The following is an 18,490-nucleotide window of genomic DNA, read 5'->3' as shown; positions in this document are numbered from 1 at the left end:
ATACACACACCCAAATAAGATACTGTATCAACAACTCATGAATAAGAAATTGTTCCTCTATTAGGTAAATATCGCCCTGTTGTCTCTGAAGAGATGACATTATCTTTGGTAAAATAACAACTCACAAGGGGCACTTGATCATCCCTATGAGCCTTCTCAGCTCAGAGATAATCATATTATCTCTAACAATGTCTCAGCTTTTACAACAAAAGGAAGAGTAATATGGAAGTTTAGAGAAAAACAGGGAAAAGATTAGGATAGGGGGAAAGCTATATTACATTAAATATTCTCCTACAAAATTCTCCTGCTTTATCTCCTGCTTTATCTCTTGGTGTAACTCTGGGTGTCAGTCTGTGAAGTAAATGGTATTTGATGAGGTAGTGAAGTGACCAAAAGTTTCTGTTTCACAGTGGGATTGTGGTGTATAGTGCACATAGCTGGCCCGTGCCCCCTATTCTCAAAATGAGTAGGGAAAATAGTTAAATAAGAAATGACAAAATTCATGCAGAACTAGTAGAACACTAGATGAGCTTGAGAGGCTCGCTTACCCGAGACTAGAACTTCTGGACAGATTTCATGAAAGAAGTAAAATTTTAGATGAAATCTTTGCAAATTATTAAAAAATAAAGATACCAACTTCAAAGTCAAGTCACTGTATGTCAGATACAATAATAGCTGTGGGTAAGGGGAGTGGTGGGATAAACTGTGAAATGTCAGATTTAGCTCTGGCTAAATGTCAAATTTACCCCTTCCAATAGGTGCTGCCTTACCCTTCTGCCAATTCTGAAATGTCCCATGTGTACCTCAAACTCTGCATGCTGTAAACGAAGCATATCTGCTTCCCTCTACCACTATTCCTGTATCCCTATTTCTTGTCCTGTATCCATATTTCTGGGAATGCCATCACCCTCTTCCCAGTTACCTAAGTCACTCATGCCTTCTCTTTCACCCTCCAATTAATTGTTAAGTCCTATTGATATTTCCTCCTAAAAACTTCTGTGCCTGTTTTCCCTTTGTCTGCTCTCTCACTGTTATTTTATGGTCAGCCTCACATACCTGGATGACTTCAACAGCCATTCAGCGGTCTCCTGGCTAAAGTGCAATCCCAACTGCACTGTATTGCAGTCCCAATACATTTTGTGACTATACCAAAATGATCTTTCAAAAACAGGAAGTTGACCTTGTCATTCACCTGCTTCAAACCCTTCCCACTCCTGTTAAAGTAAAACTAAATCATGTTAACAAGGCTTATTAGACTGCTCAGAATCATGCCACTTTACTCTTTACCCCTCTTCTCCTGACAACCTCTGGTACAACTTCAGTGACCCCTTCTTCAAGGTCTTCACCCATATTATTTCTACTCCTAGAATGCTCTTTTTCCTTCTTATCCTGGGAGCTTATTCCTATTTCCTTCAGACTGCAGTTTATCTATCACTTGCTCCAGGAGGCCTCCCTTTCACCCAGACTCTCTAGTCTTAAGATGTGCCTGATACAAGCATATTTCTTCTGGCAGTAACCTCTACTTCCCCAATCATTCAATATAGCAAACTGTTACAACTGCTTGATTAGAAGTCCATTTCTCCTACTAAACTGTCAGCTTTTTGAAGGCAGGGACACTCTTTGTATCGATCATCACTGAGTCATCAGAGCCTAGCAAAGGGAATGCCATATGGAAGAGCATATTATATGAAGGAAATGAGAAGTCTCTTCTTTTACCCCTCAGCATTCTAATAATTGCATCATCATTTCTCTTCATCCACAGCAGTTATTGGCAGGTTTTTCATCCATTCCTGACTAAGTCTATCAATGACTATTTTTGCCCTCAGGATAATTTCTAAAATTTAACCTTGGAATGACACACAAGGTTCATTAGCCTACTTTCCCAGTCTCAATTCCATTCCTTTCTTTAAATGAAACCTAAACTGCTTGGGTTTCCATAGGTCACCCCTCACCTGCAGCTCCTTGTACTTCTGCTTGCTTCCCTCTGCCTGTCACTCCTGGGTATTTCCTATTTGCTCCTTATGATTCAACCTGAGTCTTGCAAGTCCGGTCTTCCATGTTTTCTTCTTCCCACCAGTAGTGGAATTGGCTATTGGTTTTCTGAGTGTTATAATACCTATGAGTTCTTCTCTTGGTGTCTGAATTTTGGATTTATTCTCAGATCATAACTTCATGAAGTGCAGAGGAGAAGACTCTTACTCACATCTACATTCACCTCATCTAACACAGTATACCTGGCACAAAAGGCACTCAATAAATATTCTCTGAAAACATATTTTTTCCTTTAAATCAATGCATTTAAAAATATAGGCAATGAGAGACAAAATAAGCAAAAGGAACAAACAAGCACCAATATTTTTTTTAGTCAAATTGACACAGTGTGCTCATTTAATTCTCTTAAAGATCCATATGGGCACCTCCTACCTGGATCATGACCAAAAATTAAATCCAGGGAAGGGAGGGATGTTGTTTTCTTTATCTGTTTGGCTTTTTTTTCATCTTGTTTAAATTATACATTAAGAATATTGCTTTCAACATGGATGGCGCTGGAAGGGATCATGCTCAGCGAAATAAGCCAAAAAGAAAAAGAAAAATACCGGATGGTCTCACTCATAGCAGGAATCTAGAAAACTTAAATAAGGGACCAGGAAAATGAATAACTATAAGAAAGTGAAAATCAAAATCAACAAAAAACTATGAACCAGAGACACTTTTAGGGGGGCGGGGGCGGGAGGGGAGGGATTGGGGTCAGAATGGGGGGGCTGCAATTGTATGGGGAATATAACAATAAAATTTATAAAAAAAAAAAAGAATATTGCTTTCAACATATAAGCCTTTAAGTCATATATGTTCATAAAATATTCATTTTAGTCTGATAATCTAAGAGTTTTTCAGTTTGCCACTACTGCAGATTGCTGTTGTACTCCAAAGATGCTAGCATTATAGGGCATACATGCTTGCTATTTTCCCCTCTTTATTTTGATATTGTCAGAGCTGTGCAGAGGGGAAAAAAGCTGACTATTCTCTGAGAACAAAGAGTACTTTATAGCCAATAGAATAATTGAAAATTAAAATTAAAAAAAACCACAAAAATCAACCTTGTTACTCTCTTAGGAAATTTCAACTCTTTGGTAGACAATGAATCCAAGAAAGACTGCTTATGTTTCATAGATAACACCACTCAGACATCCTCTTCAGGCAGTGCAGGCCTCATGGGCAGATCCACTTTATCTTGGAACGACCCAGAAATCTACCATTGTTATGCTCACAGGTATAGTTTGGTTCTCATGGGTGTTCATCAATATTATAGATGTGAGAAAGTGGAAGGACTCCTCATGTAAATACGCAAACAGATTTAGACACAGTTCTCCACTTACATTTGGTTTTCGATGTGTGTTTGAATTCTTTTCACACACACAAACACACCCACTTATTATAATGTCTATAAATAATACCTCCTCTGCAGGTCTGATTTGAAACTCTAATTAGGGTTAGTCAGCATTTGAAAAATGGTTTGTGCTTTTCCCAAAGGCACAGGATGCAAAAGCATCTCACTAATATTATTACCTCTAGTGTGTCTATACTTATAAGCTATTATAGACTGGGGAGAGACATGGGTCAACCCTGGAGTATGGAGTAGAGGTTACGTCAGACCACATGCTCTAGAAAAACAAGTCCCCTGACTTCAGAAGCACATTTGAAACTGCAGCATGCAGGTAAAAGCAGCAAACTCCTAGGACTTGAAATGTCAGCGGGTATGTTTGAGGATCTTTGTAAAGGGTAAATAGTAACAGGCATTAGAATTGAGACTCTCTTGAGAGCAATGCTAAGGTCATAGCTCAGTGTGTGTGCAGGTGTGTGCGTTGGGTGATATGTATATGTTTGTGTGCATGTGTGTGTGGGGGGGTGAAGTATATGTTTAGAGGGATCATGAAGCTATTCTGATGGTTGGGGAAGGAGTTATAAAGCATGCATAAAGATTTGTTCAGGGCCTCCGCGGTCGCGCTGCAGTTGAGCGCTGGGTTGTGAAGCTGCTCGCAACCTCTGCAGCGCCGGTTCGATCCCCGGCCTACGGGCGAGGGTCCCACATGGCGCACAGACCTCTCCTGCCGCCCGCTGCTCCCCTCAGCAGTGTACTTCGTCAGTCTGCCTGCTCTGCTCTCCCCTCTTGCTCTGGTAAATTCTCTCACCCTCCCGCGCTTCTGACTGTACTCAGTGCTTGTATAAACAAACAAATAAATAAATAAATCTTTTTAAAAAAAGAAAAAAAAGATTTGTTCAAAGTGAAGCATTCTGTGCTATTTCTACTCTTCAACTGGGACAGGGGTTAGGAAGACAAGTGATGGGAAATGAGAAGAACAGAAACAAAGTTAACAATATGGTCCTGTCAGAACAAGTTGATTTTTTTTTAAAAGAGATTTACTTATTTATACAAGCACTGGGTACAGTCAGAAGTGCGGGAGGGTGAGAAAATTCACCAGAGCCAAAGCAGGGAGCAGAGCAGGCAGAAGGACCAAAGTACACTGCTGAGGGGAGCAGTGGGTGGTAGGAGAGGTCTGTGCGCCATGTGGGACCCTCGCCTGGCGGCCGGGGATCAAACCGGAGCTGCAGAGGCTGTGGGCAGCTTCGCAACCCAGCGCTCAACTGCTGCGCCACCGGGGAGGCCCCCAAGTAGATTTTTTTCCCAAAGGTTTTGGATGATAAAGTTTGACAGCTGAACTTGGTGAGGGAGGACAGAGTAAATGACTGAAGAGAATTTCCTGGCTTTTTTTATCTACTGTCCTCATGTTGCATTTAAGCTCCCGTGGTACTCACTTTCTGGGCAAACCTCCAGGCCTTCCCTAAACTCTCAAGCCCCCTTAGGGGCAGCCATGCAAGTTATCCTGCTCTGATCAGACAGAGAACACTGAGCCACGTGTCTTAATTAGAAGGTCAGCTCCTTAACTAGAGGTCAGCTCTTTAACTAGATTGCAAATAACCTGATGGTATGGACTGTATCTTACACCTTTTTTGTGTGGTCAATTCCAGGCACAGCCTTTCAATAATTGGAGGTTGTGATTAATATAAAAAAAGACACATCATCAAAATAACAACTCTTATGATGATTATATAGTGCTTATTTTGTGACATAAACTGTCCTAAGCATGTTATATGACTTGATTTAATTCTTGCACTGACCAAATGAGGTAGTGCCATTATTATCTTTGTTTACAGAAGACACTGAGGCATGCACAGAGAAATTAAGTAAATTGCCCAAAGTCACAGAATCTTAAGGGTAGAGTTGGGGTTCAAATCCAAACAATGTGACTCCAGCACTAAAACTTATAACCAATCCATGATTTTGCTTCATTACAGACATGTATGGGTCCTGAATTCTTTGTGGCTTTTCTGTGATTAAGGGCTTTCTGTGATTGATGAACCTACTTATGGGGACACCAAAGTCATAGGTTCTTTTTATTCTATACCATGACTACCCAGAGAAAAAATGAAAAACAGCCACTGAAAAACACTGTTGCCACTTAAGAGACCATTTTGGTCCCAGATGATTTTTTTTTCTTTACTGGATCTGCCTAGTAGATTCACTTGATTCTTGGTTTTACACAGCCCCAACTTCCAGAGGAAGATGGAACTGCTCTAGAGTGAACTCATGGCTCCTGAAGTGAACCAACCTAATCATCTTGCTCTACAATGTACTTTGTACCTTTCCTGGGTGGTCACCCCATCAATCTCTTTTAGGTACACCAGACTTGAGTTTGCCTCCACATCACACAAGTGGGAAGTGAGTGTGGGTCACAGGAGAAGAGCTCTAGAAATCTCCAGTGGTGAAAGGCAGCAGTATATAAGCAAAGGACAGGATTCCAGAAAGGTGAGGATGAAAAGGGAGTAATCTGAAGCAAGTTGAGAACAGAGAATCATCTGGGAACTGGAGAAAGTGAGACAGGCAGGAGAGATCAGGGTGCAAGCCAGGTCACTGGAGACAGGTTAAGAGGGGAACACGAAATGAGACCAGGCTGAGGCATAACCAGACAGGAAACACGAGAAGCTGGAATTTGACAGGGAAAGAAGGAAGGCAGAAAGAATGCAGGGAAAATGAACTGCTCCTAGGTCAGAAGTTATACCAGAGTATTGTTTCTGATGCTTTATTCTACTCGGTGTTAGAATTTTCATTTCTAATGTGGCTCAGTGATGAGCCTTAGCTAGAACTACAAGAGTATAATATAAAAATGACAATATTTGATTGGAGAATGAATTGCTTCATACAGTTATTTACAAAAGGTGAACCTACCCAATCTATCAGTTTAGCACTGATCACAATTGGAAATGACAGTGGCTGCAAGTCACTTTTCTGGCATTTTCACTCTTCATTTCCATGTGTTCAATTATTCACTCAACAGTCACCAAAGGTAAAGCTGCTACTCTGTACTAGGATCTTGGATAATAAAGGGAAATAAGTCATTATCTGTAAGCAAATTGTTCACAGACCATGGGACATACAACTAAAAACAACAATGTATTGAGAAGTGCTATGATAAACACAACAAAGTAAAATTGAGGGATTCTTTGAGGCATTTTCCAAATATATCCCTAGTCCCTTAGCTCCATTGATTCATTTATTTCACCTGGAAAATCTCATTTCCAATCCTGACCCCAACTCACACCCTTTGAAATTTTTACCATTCTTCAAATTCCAGGTTAAATGTCATTTTTCAACAAAGTAGTCACTAATCTTAAAAACTGGAATTAATCTTTCCAATCTGTATGCTTCGACGACACTTTCTTTATATCTCTGTTTCAGTATTTACCTCAACTAGTTTTTCTGAAAATTATGGATGGTGAAGGTAAACATACACACCACACAGCTGATGGTTGGAGCTCCCACAGGACTCAGCAAAGAGGTTTCTTAAGATGTACTCAGGGTTTGTTCATTTAGAAGACTAATCTACTCCCTTTTAGGATGCTAGAGTAAGTGAACTTTGCTTCATTCTGGCAATTGTGAGTCCCTGTTCACAAATGACAAAAATAATTTTCAAGAGACATAAAGAAATGGCTTTTATATCTAAAACGACTCATTCTCATCTCTTCATACATTTGGACAAAGAACAGGCAAAAACAAAAGTAAACCAACAAACCCTCAAATTAATCACGGAATTTTTAATCTGAAAAGGCCTCTATATTGATTTAATTCAGCATCTTAATTACAAATGAGGAAACTAAGTCCCAAGAAATTTAGATACTTCTTCAGTATCTCACAGCCAGAATCAACAATATCAAATTCAACATACTTTCCAATAGACCAAATAGTTTCCCTTTAATAAAAAAAAAAAAAAGGAACGAGCATGGTTTAAAAAAAAAATAATAGCATCAAAGTATACAGAAAAAGAATTCATTCAAAAGTTGTACAATTATTAAAAAATGTTTCCCCGATCAGTACATTTGTCCATAAAGAATATCCTTTTTCATCAGTGAAGGTGTTTGTAGAGCTCAAAGCTTTAATTAAAAAATCTGAATTTTGTAATTTCCAGATTTTTTAGCTTAAGGGTTTTAATAATTCTGTACAGTTGGCAATGAAAACTGTTGTGTGGTTCTTCTCCAAGATATTTCAATGTGTTTGGGTGACACTGGTCTTTTACAGGTGTTCTTAACAGTTGTGGAAGGAGAATAATAAATCAAGGCTTTTCTGAGAGGTGAGCATTCATTCACACATGTTCTCTGCTATCACGATTAGGCAAATGTAGCACATGTGCTCAAATGTGACATAGTTTTACTCCATTTCAGTTCTGCTATTATTGCAAGAACCCTTGCCTTTTCCCATGGCATTGCTGCAAGATCCCCATCCTGACAGGTCTTACCCAATCTTATAGATATTCTAGATTAGCATATGCAAAAAGTACTTGTGCACACATGCTCGCAGGCAGACACACACACACACACACACACACACACACACACACACACACAGAGTTCTAAGCGAATTTTGAACTTAAAACTTACCAGGTTCTAATTCTAAACACAGATGATTACATAATTATAAGCAAGGATACATATACATACACATACAAACAAATATATATACAAACACATATATGTATATATCTCCTCACAGTGATATATAATCAATAAAGACCACCTAGTTTAAAAATTCTTTCATTTGCTGGTACAGAGGATGATCTTTGAAAACTGACTTTCAGTTGGAGACTACCTTCACCACCCCCATCAACACTGCTCTGCACTTCCAAGGGATAATGCGTGGGCTTTGGAACCAGTTACACAGGGGCTTAAATATTAGTTCTTCTATTTATTATTTGTGTGATCTCGAGAAAATGACGTAACCTCTCGGGCCAATAATTTCCTTATTTCCAAAATGAAGATGTATCATGGAGGTAAGGATTTGATGCAACATATGCTAATGATGCATGGTAAAGCTCAGGCAAGAATATTGCCATGAAGAAGGTGATAGAGAGGGGGAGGAAGATGGTGGTCTCTACTTCTTGAATGCCTTTTGTATTTCAGAATTTCTCAGCAAGGTTTGGCAGATCTTTTAGCTGGGGGGTACTAGCTTTAGGTACAGGAAAGACAACTAGCAGGGGTGGTGGGTTGGGTGGGAGGGAGGGTCCTTGAATGGCTAGCACTTAGTATGAGATTTTCCTGTCTCCAGATTATATATACATATGCACATGTCCCTTCTACTTCTGGGAAAGGGGCATTCGCAGTGGTGAATTCTTTTGCGGAATCAAGGCTTATGTTTTTGCTTAGAAGGACTAGACTCCACAAAGCAGTGTGAACAAATTCCTGTGTCCCCCACAGTGGCTAATCATACAATTTCCAGTTACAGCAGCACACCTGGCTGTTTGCTCCTATTGTGAGATACCCTATAGATTGTAGAACAAATGACCAGCTGCTTCCTAGAGCCCTGGAGTCACAGTGCACAGGCAAGTCAGGAGCAAAGCTGCTGCTGTGGTTTGAGATATTCAAAGTAAAGTAGGAAGGAGGAAGCCCCAACCTACCTCTAAATGATAGAGTCATTTAGAACCTGCCTAAGATGCCATTCTGCTTACAAACATATACTACTTGCCATATGAAACAACAAAACAATTCCATTGGAAAGCCTGAAGACAAATGACTAATGTTAAAGGAGGCCCGTGCATTATTTTGGAGATGACTCCACAGGCATCAATTAAACATGGAAAAGACCTGTTCTGAAACATGACCATCTGGCATTTCCCAAGGAGCTGTAAAAAATGGCTGATAAAACACAAGTGATCACAACTATAAAGGGACTTAGCAGTCCTCTCCTTGCTCAAAAGCAGAAAGAGTCCATGAGGACAATGAACCTGGAAGAAGTCCAATAGAGGAGGCAAGCAAGGAAAAAAACTGTATCTGAAGCCAGCACTATTCTTCTTCATGCAGAGAAAGCAGAGATCTGGGGTTGCATAAGGTCATCTTTGCAGGCCACCAAAAAGGCAGACTGCTCCCAGGGATGCTTGGGGGTTTGTCTGGTGCTCACGGGGTGAAAATAAATTGTTATGCCTTCAGGTGAGAGAGAGGACTGGCAGTGAGTGGTCCATCCCTGTCATAGGAGTGCCTTCCAACAACCAGCATTGAGGACTATGTCCAGAACCCTAGGCCAAGACCACTGCAGTTTAAAATCCTTCCCTAGAAAACTCGCTTTAAATCAGCTTTTGAATGGAAGAAAAGGACACACTGAACAAATACGAGAGTGACGATAAAGTATAAAACTCTTAGCAAAGACTCTGTGGTTAGACCTGACCTGCTTTTCAAGGCTGCCGTTCTAGATCAGTTAGACAGACACCTGTGTATATATAGACAAATCTTCCAACACCACCACCTTATCACACCTAATGACTGCCTGTGACAAGAACTTGCATTGTCTATTTCTGGCTTTCCAACAACAAAAATGTGTCTTTATATTCAGTCTTGATTCTGAACCTATTCTCTAATGCTAATCTGGTTATTTGTTTCTTTCTCCAGTATGAACAATGAGATAAAGGAGGACAAAAATAGTTAAAATTTTGATCCAGATCCAAAATTGTTAATGACTTTTTTCATTATGCTTCATCTTTCCTTTTCCAAATGATTCAAGTAAATGCACCCCTCATGTGCATCCCCTCCCCAACACTAAGGGAGCAGACAGAATAAGACTAAAATGAAAACAAACAAAAAGACACAAACAAACAAAAAACTGCACTTCTATTCTCTAGAGTCTCCCCCTTCCTTTTTTTTTTTTTTTTGCCAGTGATGCAGTGTGCTTAAATCTCTTTACTGCAGCTGCTTCAGTGCTAAGTTTCTGGTTTGGAAATAAAAAGCGGTTTAGTTACGGCCACCAACAATTATTTTTCTCAACACAATAACAGAAAAGCAACACAACCCACGACCAACACTAAAATGGCAGAATTCAGCACAGTGGGAACAAGCAGGAAGAGAAGAATACCTGGGATTGCCAGATGAGAAAGGGGAACGTTGTGGAGGTGAGGGGGGAGCGAGGCCATCCAGTCGGCATTGCAGACCTCCGATGATGCCTTTGTCCCGCTGGGGTTGGGAGAGCAGATGGTCCCCATCCTGAGTTTCCTCCTCACCTTTCTAACTGCTAGCATCCCTTTCTGTCAGTCAACAGATGGCCCGGGTTCAGCCCAGTGCCACTCACTCAGTGATCATCATTGTCCCGGCTCTCCAGACACCTCAGGGCCACCTTTGTCACGCCAGTCTTGCCAAACGCCTTTCCTGCCAGGGAGACGGGGCAAAAGCTGGCTCCCTACCCACCAGCACCCCCACACCCCACCCCCTCTGGCCCAGTTGCTGTTCCGCTCCTTTAATCTGCTCAGCCCTGGCTCCGTTAAACTTCCTACGAGCCCCTCGGGAGCGGGGAAGGTAGGCCCCTTAGGTAAATCTTACAGAAACTGAACGTCCGACGAGCAGCCACGCCCGGAGCCACTCACGACAGGTGCCCACCCAGCGCCGAGACGAGCCGGTGGGTCTGTGCACACGTGAGCGCCCACCCGCATCCCCGCCAGCCGCATGGGTGCTCCCGTGTGTGTCACCTGGCTGCACCTACGCCGGGCCTGCCGGCCGCCCTCCCCGGCGCCCGCACGGACCGGCCGCCCCGCGGCTACCTGGAGGCGCTCGGAGGAGTAACCAGCGGCGCCCGACTCCGGCGGCCCCGCCCCGCACTGCCGGGCAGATTTGCCGGGAGAGGCGGCCGCTGATTGGCCGCCGGCGGGGCGCGCGCGGATTGGCCGGCGCCCGTGGGGCTGCCCCGTAGCGACCCCCGCCCTCGCCCGCCGCTGGGCTCCGCGGCCGCCGCGCTGCGGGCGGAGGGACTTGCGGCTTGGGCGCTGGACCTGACCCGGCCTTTACCCTTTGCCTTGTCGGGCGGTCGGCTCCCCGGAGTTAAGCGTGACCGCAGATGTTCCTTCCCTTCCTTCTTTCCCTTCGGAGGGAGGGAGGGAAGGAGGGGAGGGGAAAGGTGGGGAAGGGAGGCGAGAGAGAATGAATTACATTTTCAAACTGCCAAGGCAGTAGGAATATCAGAGAGAAAGAGACGGAGAAAGGCACTATATCGGGCCTCCGCGGTGGCTCAGGGGTTTTTAAATTCAGTGCTATGAAGCTATCACCCGTCACTGCAGCACGAGTTCGATCCCCCCCTCATCCTCGCCAGGGAGCTACCCACATGGCGCGGCAGACCTCTCCTGCCTTGCCCGCTACTCCCCTCGGCCCTGTAGTTCGGTAGATCCACCTGTTCTGCTCCCCACGCTGTCTCTGGTGAACCCTCTCACACACACACACACACCCCCACCCGCACCTCTAGTCTACACCCCAGATCTTGTATGCATAAATAAATAAAAAGAAAGGCTCTATATCTCATAACTCTAGCTCATATTTGGATGACAACATCAAGGCTGGTTTGCATTTCAGTCCTTACGTGATTACAGTTTACCTACATACCAACTCGCGGAAGTTCTGTGATACTAGTCTCATTTTTTGGAAGAGGAAATCATGATACTGTGATACTGTAAATTTGTACTGCCATATTGTTTAGAATCTCCTTCCAGATTCTTTGTCCCATTTAATCTTCACAGTACACCCCCACCCCAAGCAGGGGGATTGCTGGCATGACCCCTCTATCATAAGTGAAAAGCAAGTTCTGGAGCATTTACACAACAGTTCATGTGATGGCGCTAATTGGAAATCCTATTTTAGGACCAGACCCTCAAACCACTAGGCTTGTCAGCACACATACCCACTCCCCTATTTTCTGCAAAGTTGCCTACCTTTTTTTTTTTTTTTAAAGATATATTAATTTATTTATACAAGCACTGGGTACAGTCAGAAGCGCGGGAGGGTGAGAGAATTCACCAGAGCCAGAGCCGGGAGCAGAGCAGGCAGAAGGACCGAGGTACACTGCTGAGGGGAGCACCAGACGCTGCAGGAGAGGTCTACCATGTGGGACCCTCCCGGGCTGGGGATTGAACCGGAGCTACAGAGACTGTGGGCAGCTTCGCAGCCCAGCGTTCAACCGCTGCGCCACCAGGGGAGGCCCAATGTTGCCTACCTCTTCATGGTACTTTTCCGTGGTGGTAAACTATAGGGTCTCTGATGAGACGAAACCTTTGCACACCGATAATCACAGGAACGTCTTGGCCAACAGACAAACCAAGCTAAACAGTGGCCCCTGGAGGGCTTGAGGCGCCAATCCCTTCGTAACTCCAGCTGGTGGGGAAAGTAAACAGCAGCTTGCTGAAGGCTCCTGTGCAGATCTGGAGGTCAGCTGGCGTTTAATCAGCAACAGCCTCTCCCCATCTCCCAGGTAACTCTCAACAACTATGCCTGCACCTCACCCATATTTCAGTATCTATAACTCTTGCTGTTATTGCTTTCTTGACAGCTTATTAAAATGTTCTCTTCCAGGCCAATCTTAATATTCATTTAAGACTGATTTTCAGCCTTTTGAGCTGCATATTACCCTCCCCCACCCCAAGAATATCCCTTGATTAATAAAATATACACCATTTATCATGTATCTTCTGATGTTTAAAGGGCACCTCAATATAGTGTTCTGTGCTTCAAGTACCCTGCAAGAAATTGGGAATATGCCACCTAACTGCTTGAGTCAACAACATATTTTTTTTTTTTTCCGCTAGAAAAATCACTCTGTGAAGAAATATTTCATGGTTTACTTTTGAAATGTCACCTTTCTGGACTTCTCTTGAACTTGATTTTTTTTTTTTAATTCCCAAGCACAAAACATTTTGGAACCTGCCTAAGGTGAACAAAATGTGTTCTTTACTCTGAACTGTGGAATGTAAATTTCAATGTTTCTTTTCCCCCTTTTTTTTTTCATCTCTTTAATGGAAGGCGTGAGCACACTATGAAAACTCTAGTCTGAGAGACGTCACTGTTTGAGAACTCAAAAACAAGAGAAGGGGAAGCACTTCAGAATGAGATGTTTTGCACCTCTGAAATCAGCAAGTTTTCCCAATCACTACGTGATTTTGAAAGGAAAAAAACAAAGTTAAAAGGAGGCAACAGCCCCCTCCTCCTTCTTCCTCCCTGGAGGAAATCTTGCACATGAAAACACAATACTTGGCTTCTAACAGGTGCTCAATAAATATTTGTTCGGAGAATGTAGATGCTTTCTAAAACATGCTGTGTTGGATTTTCAGTAGTACCTCCGGGCAGTGCTTTTTAATGTACAAATCAATCATCCTCTGATTGAGTTGGTCTGAGATGGACCCAAGATTCTGCATTTCTAACAAGTTTTTGGTCTTAAATGCTGCTGCTGATTCAGATCACATGTTTCTAAGCCTTGGAAAAAAGACTCATTTTTCATATGAAGGAATAAGTATTGCCTTTTTGCTCTCTTTCCCAAGGTTTTTATAATATTTTAACATCATTCTTACAGTTAAAACAATTTACATTAAGAATCCCAGCTAAGAATTCCTAAGTATCAAGGATTATTTTTTCTGTAATGTAATGTAATAGAAACAAAATTGTCAGTGGGATTTTTATATTATGCTACAGGTATTTAGGGAAAAATTATTTTGAGATAAAAATTAACATCTAGAGTTTGCACACTGTATTATAAAATTAATCAAAGGAAAAAGTGACTAAATTAAAAGGATTGAAATATAAAACAAGTCGATTTTAATAACTATAATCAAATGGAGTATTTATCATGTATAAATGTAGCCAGTGGCTCCTAGGAATGGAAGAAAAGTTAAATAAAAGTTAACCTCAGATAATACATAATGCAGGAGAAAAGAGACTGGAATATGTGAAGTACAAGTGGTAATGTGAGGTGGAATGAAAGGTTGTAGAGCTACATGAGGACGATGGAGAGGATTATGATGAGATGGGGGAAAGGCCAGTGGATACACGTTTAGAGGAGGTGGCATCAAGCCAGATGCGGAGTTCAGAGCAATGTTCTGAAATGGAATATAGTGGAAGATCTGGGTGTGGAAAAGAAATGTGTAGCTGAAAAAATGCAGGCAACATTCTATCAATGAATAGGCGATATAAAAAACAGACCATATGCTGGAATGACATTAGGTGGAGTCGTGGGAACTGTAACTCACTTGCTGTCGTTAACCCTTTACAAGAGCCAGGTGAATGAGGTACTGTTACTATTGCCATTTTACAAAGGACACCAGAGCTTAAAGGCTACATAAACTGCCCTAGATCTCATAGCTGGGTAGTGGCAGAGCAGTGACTCTGAGGCTCTTGGTCGCTGTGGCAGTGGTATCCCATTAGGTGTTGACATTGTTATTATAAACCTGATAAAGCTGTTTATGACCAAAGTATATTGAAGGGTTTAGGCTTAAAAAAATCTATAGACAGGGCCTCCCTGGTGGCACAGCGGTTGAGCGCTGGGCTGAGCCGGTTTAATCCTGGCTGCCGGTGAGGGTCCTACATGGCGCGCAGACCTCTCCTGCCGCCCGCTGCTCCCCTCAGCAGTGTATTTCATCAGTCTGCCTGTTCTGTTTCCCGCTCTGGCTCTGGTGAATTCTCTCACCCTCCCGCGCTTCTGACTGTACCCAGTGCTTGTGTAAATAAATAAATCAATCTTAAAAAAAAAAAAAAGAAATCTATTGACAAAGGGGCATTTGCAAGTTTTTGAGAAGGCAAGTAAACTGATTCATATTGTGCTTTAGGAAGGTAACTCAAATGAAGAATGGTTGGAGAAATAGTCATTCTGGCAAATCATTGAAGTCAGCTATCTAACTTAGAAAAAAATCAGAAGAGGCAGAAGCCCTGGCACACAGGCTGAATGCATGACCCCTCTGAACTACAGTGCTTGTCTTTCTGTCCCTATTTCTCAACTTCAAGAACCTATCATTCTGGGGCTCAAGAGAATAGCCTGGCTACTTCTGAAATTTTTCCTCATCACTAGAAATTCTCATTAAATTGTTCATTCATGTTAGATACAACAAAATTGTTTCTATGAATACATCTACAAATTTTGTTTTATTTTTCAGCAAAATTATTCTTACTTCATCAAGGGCCCCAGTGAATTTCTAAAGAGGTGACTATAATTTTTGCCTGTCCTCTTTTACAGGTTACATTATATTTTGAAAGTGTCAAAAAAAAAAAAAAAACCCACAAACCGTAGGGTAGGTCATTTTCTTTATATTAATGACATAAATGAATAGTGAGGGTCCCAGAGCAACTGCCTAAACAGTGTACTATTTGGGCATGTCTGGTTGGCAGGACAAGATGACCTGGATTTTATTTGATTGATGGTACCCTAAGAACATCAGAGGAAGCATATAGACTTGATGACACAGGCTAGGGCTTTCTCTGCTCCCTCCTCCCACTAAAGTAGGACCCTCACTATCTTACCTCCAGGTCTTCATGCTGCATCAGAAAGAAACATTTCTCAGGAAGAATCAGAACCCAGGCACTGTGCCTTTGGTCGAGGGATTTTTCCTGGAGGTGAGTGACATCAGAAGATGCTTTGAATTCCACAGTGATGTCTGTTCTGTTTACATTTCCTTTTTTCCTGGTTGGAGGGTATGGGGAGGGTAAGGTACTGAAATGAAGAGCCAGGTGAATGAAAGATGGGATGGAATACCATCTTTGTTTTGTGCCTCGTTTCAACAGTGTGCCCTTAGTCATCTCTACCCTCTTTTCCCCAGTTCAAGCCTCTTACCAAGAATCACAGAGGGGAAACGTGTCACTAACATGGCAGTGCTGGGGACACTGTGACAATAGCAGCATTTGACTCTAGGAAGAATGACGTCAATGTAGCAATTTGGAACATTGAGGAGCCTCTAAGGAAAGACAGGCAAGGAAGCGGACTGTCTTATCAACACATGATTCACAGGACACTCCTGACATAGGAAGGCAGACACAGGAGCTGTTGATACAGTTTTGTTGATTAAGGGCTAGAAGTGGAGACCATGTTACCCATTCTGTGATTATACCCAGGTGAGTAACCTGAAGAAACTGAATAAGATAGTATCAGCATTTTAAACAGGAAGTCGTGATGCCTGGCATCAAGACATGCCCATGCCATCTGTATGGTTCACAACTGGGATTCTCTAAGGAGGCGAGAGCGAGCCACAATGGGCGCCACCTGTAAGATTGTTTTTCCCAGATTTGAAAGCGTGGTGTTCAGGAAGAGCCCAGAACCTCTGTGCCTTTTCTAGTTGTTGAATGTCAAAATTTTCTGGTACACTTCAAAGAAAATTTCCACAGTAACACCGTAATAGCTAATAACAACTGATTATTGCAAAATTAGTTCAATATCCATTAATACTTTCTAGCACACCATGTTCCTGCACATTTTTACTCCACCTCCTACAACATCCCTGCTTCCAAAAAATAAAATAAAATGTAATGGAGAGAAAATAAAGGCCTCGGGACCTTTATATTTCAGCTAGTTAGCTAGTTAGCTGCAATGCGCCTGATTTAATATGTTATGGAGCCACCTTCTGGTATGAAAGGCACATTTCATGCACTCAGTAAATTTCCTCTTTCAATTAACCTAAAATTGTCTGCACATCCCCAGCACAGTAGGAACAACTAGAGCTTATGCAAAAATACAGATTCCTGGCTCAGATTCCAGCCAACCGAGTCAAGTCCCCTGTGGATGGCATTCTTTTTTCTGCCTTTTAAATAAGCTTCCAGGGGGAGTTTTTATGTCCCAAATGCTTTCAGTCAAGGCTTTGAAATGTCAATTTCGCTCTAAAAAAATAGGTAGAATAGGTAAAATGGTAAAGTAAGCAATTCTTATCCATGTTGTGTATAAATTTATGCAGTTAGAGAAGAATTTGTTTGTCAGAAATAGTTCATTTGTGGGAAGCATGCAAGAAAACCCACTGTTCTGCTCCTGCTTCCCCACCACAAGGTTCCTGGGATTATGAGAATGACATCAGTTATTAGGAGAACTTGTGTGTTCTAATGTGTATATTTGTATTCATTTGAATTTCCCTCATAATTAGAATGACCACTATACATTTGTTATCATTTTGCAAACTTAACTTTAAAAAGGAATGCATTCTCCTTACTGACCTGACTGCATTTTGGGTTGCTAACATCAGTTGGAAATAGCATGATGCAGTGTCATCCAAGGAGTAAGTATCATAGTGACCGAGATAAGATATTATCATTCTCTCCATCCTTATTATAAAAATGACAAGCTTGCACAAACACCATCAACCCGAAAAATCTATTTAAGGAAAGTAAACAAATGTGAAAGTAAATAAAAATCATGAATTTTTTTCCCTTATCAACTCTCTCTATATGTTAGGTTTAGTCAAAAGCCATTGCATGTTGCTTGGGCTTTTGGTTTTGAAGATTCTCCTTTGTTATTGTTTCTGCAGCTGTGCACCCACGCAGCCACTGTTTTGCTCCACCCTTCCTAAAATGTCAAACTGGACATGGAGAAAGTCATAATTTATCTTAACAATCTATGACTACAGCTACTGTTTCCTTTTAGTAGCAGAAGTAAAAGATAAAGTTTATCTCACACATCCTTTAGGTAGAGCCAAGTATAAAGAAGAATGCTCTAGAAGTCAGTTTCATTAGGAAACAAATGAAGTAGTAGAAGCCATGAGTCCCCATTTTAGCCATGCTCTGATTTTCTCCTCTTCTAGTCATTGATACACTTTGGCTTTACACAGTTAAACCTTCCCTTCCTCTTTTCCCTATTACCTTTCCTTATACAAGTCTTCAACTTCTTTTTGCAGGAACAGGGAAGACTGAGGTGTCATGTAGAAATATGGACCTGTTATTTTAAAATCATGTTACCAGGGCCTCCCTGGTGGCGCAGGTGGTTGAGCACTGCACTGTGAAGTTGTCATCAGAGTCTGCAGCGCCAGTTCGATCCCGGCTGGCCGGGGAGAAACCCACATGGTGCAACAGACCTCTCCTGTCTTGCCTCCTGCTTCCCTCAGCAGTGTATTTCATCAGTTTCCCTGTTCTGTTCCCTGCTCTGTCTCTGGTGAATCCTCTCACCCTCCTGTGCATCTGG

General features: G+C 42.0%; 1 protein-coding gene across 1 annotated transcript in view; it reads right to left on the bottom strand.

Annotated features, from left to right (window-relative positions):
- PLCXD2 (phosphatidylinositol specific phospholipase C X domain containing 2) overlaps window positions 1-10,613 on the bottom strand; it is a gene marked incomplete at both ends in the record, with an annotated part of 41,565 nt that extends 30,952 nt beyond the window's left edge. The window contains one exon of the mRNA XM_084232332.1: window positions 10,451-10,613. Coding sequence (XP_084088458.1) covers window positions 10,451-10,613 — 163 coding nt within the window. The remainder of the gene's footprint in view (window positions 1-10,450) is intronic.
- Between the last annotated feature and the right edge of the window lie 7,877 nt (window positions 10,614-18,490).

Source organism: Talpa europaea, assembly GCF_964194135.1.
Source record: "Talpa europaea genome assembly, chromosome: 4".
In the NCBI taxonomy this organism is placed as follows: Eukaryota; Metazoa; Chordata; class Mammalia; order Eulipotyphla; family Talpidae; genus Talpa; species Talpa europaea.
This window is presented reverse-complemented; position numbering and strand designations above follow the sequence as displayed.